Source organism: Notothenia coriiceps, unplaced genomic scaffold, assembly GCF_000735185.1.
Source record: "Notothenia coriiceps isolate Sejong01 unplaced genomic scaffold, NC01 NC01_scaffold00015482, whole genome shotgun sequence".
Lineage (NCBI taxonomy): Eukaryota > Metazoa > Chordata > Actinopteri > Perciformes > Nototheniidae > Notothenia > Notothenia coriiceps.
Window position 1 is genome coordinate 1 of NW_011348183.1, and position 2,477 is coordinate 2,477.

Sequence of the window (2,477 nt, forward strand, 5' to 3'; positions counted from 1 at the left end):
AGTAATTAAATACCTTCTGAATGGTTTTACAATCAGTCTTTGTAAAAAAATACAAAATAGCAGAACAACACATCCAAAAAAACAAAAACATATTCACAGTTTTAACATTTTTACAGAATATAATCCACTTCGATAGGACGGGACATGTATCTGTTTCCCCTGGTTGTAAGTAAGAACTTAAAAAAATAATAAATAACATTAAAAAAACAGAATATTCTTCATGTCTGGATTTGGCTTCATCACTGATTTACTAAATCAGGTTGCACCGTGAAAACTTAAAGACTTTATTTGATAGAAATGGGTTGCTAAGAATGAGTTAGAATAACACGCACAAATAACAGATAAAGGTTGTCCATTCATCGGGTGTCCTCAATTAGACAACTCTTAGCCGATTCTTTAAATCATACAAATAAAAGTTAGGAGAGTTACTCCAAATTGAAATCAACAACTTTTGAAATGATTTCCATATAACGTTTGCTCTCCTTCTTGCTGCACATTAATAAATGTAATAACAGCAACCACATTCACATTTATAGAAATTGTTCCTTTCTTTTTAAACATTCATAGCGTCACTTGATGTACATTTAGATGTACACAATATTTTCGAATTGTCTCAACATAGATTATTGCTTTTAGAGGTGTGTTATGTTTGTTAATAAACACCAATCAAACAGGCAGATATAGTATTGCATACGTCCACAGGTGAGATTTTAGCAAGCTATGTTTAACAGAAGCTAGCGTTGAATGCTAAACCCTACTTTAGAAGTACTTGGTGAGGTGCAACCTGATTCAATTTAGTTTAAGTGCAACAACTTGTTAGACGAGGACGTTTGAACCCACAATCATTCAGTGCAACAGGCATCGCTGTTCTGTGGGACAATATAGTAAAAAAACAAACATGTATAATTGTAAAGTACACTCCTTCAGGCAAGAAGAGGACGAGGGACAATAAATAAAGGTTTGAGGGCAAAAAAACAAACCCATTACAAATATCATTCCTTTTGTCTGTCAGTGGAATAAAGTTAAACGCACTTAGAGCAGCGCTGCCATGAAGTCGATGTCCTCTAATGTAGTGACTGGTCGTCTGTTCTGCTTTAGAGTGTCTTCTAGATTCCTTCTTCAAATCCACTTTGAGCAGCAGGAATTGGTTTCATCAAATGATACAACGTTTGGTTTCCTTCTCACGTACACATCGTTTTAAAAGGAAATATGTAACTCCTAACCCAACAACTGCCATAACAAGTACGATGCAGACGGAGAGAACCAGGATCCGTAGTTCAGGCTGACCAACTGATGGAAAAACAAGGAAAACAGAGACAAATATTCAGTAACTGCTATAAACACAAATTAATTTTTTCATCAGTCTGCTTGTTCCTTTTCATTTATTTGAAGACTTTTGGTTTTTTCCTCACCTTTAACATCCGTCTCTTGGTTTGGATCTGGAGTTTGCGAATTTGTTTGTGTTTCTGTCGTCAACGTGCTGTTGGCTCTGGGTTCTAAAAGAAACACATGTTATTATTTACAGAACAATATCAAAGTCAACTTTATTGCAAACAAACATCTTGAATCTTCTCACCAACAACGAGTCGTACGACCGCCTCCTTCACGCCGCCCTCTAACTTTGGGATGAAACATCGGTATTTTCCGGTGTCAGCGAGCGTCACGTTGCTGATCTTTAACGAGATGTTTCCGACCTTCAGCTCGTCCTCGAACAGCTCCGTCCTCCCGACGAACTTCTGCAGCTTCATGTCCACTTCCTCTTTCCTCCTCCGGTACACAAAGACGTAGTCGACCCGGCTGAGGCGGTCCGAGGGGTCGGGCTTCAGGTCGGGAAGGGACCACTCCACCGTCAGACCCTCAACGTTGTAGTCGTGCGACACAGAACACGGGAGGATTACGTCATCGCCCTCAGAGGCCTCGATTGGCTGTCGTGGTCCAATCAGATGACGCCCTGAAAAACACAGCAGGGAAATATAAAGGTATCCCAACTGCAGCTGTGAACATGATGACTACTTCCATTCTGGAGAGGATCACAAATACATGGATCCTGAGATTGAAGCTCAAGCCGGGGACCAGTGAGAGTTTTCTAACAAACATGGTGACATCACATTGTAACACTTGTGGTCCTATTGGCCAGCACTTCAACACATTGTGACATCTCTCAGCGTCTGACCAATCACAATCCAAAACACAGAGGGGAATTATAAACCTTAAAAAAAAAAATAGGAGTCAAGTCTTATTTTTGATTAAATATAATCTTGCTGCTAAATACAGCGGGGCAAGGAGGAAGTGTCTCTGGAGGCAGCATCTCCCTGGTCCAATGGGATTCCTCCATTGGATTTGTGCAGATAATGTTCATATTTAAGAAGCAGAACAAACACATTTTCAAGTGGTTGATTTCTGGTCACAAAACTCAGTTATAGCATGAGTTGAGTCTGGACTGTGTTTTGTTGGCATACTGCGAGGCTGTGGCTCAG

The 2,477-nt window shown here is 39.8% G+C and overlaps 1 protein-coding gene across 1 annotated transcript in view; it reads right to left on the minus strand.

Moving 5' to 3' along the window:
- Positions 1 to 651: 651 nt before the first annotated feature.
- Positions 652 to 2,477, minus strand: part of LOC104948936 (butyrophilin-like protein 10) — a gene marked incomplete at its 5' end in the record, with an annotated part of 2,592 nt that continues 766 nt past the window's right edge. The window contains 3 exons of the mRNA XM_010775176.1: positions 652 to 1,290; positions 1,413 to 1,496; positions 1,577 to 1,951. Coding sequence (XP_010773478.1) covers positions 1,154 to 1,290; positions 1,413 to 1,496; positions 1,577 to 1,951 — 596 coding nt within the window. The remainder of the gene's footprint in view (positions 1,291 to 1,412; positions 1,497 to 1,576; positions 1,952 to 2,477) is intronic.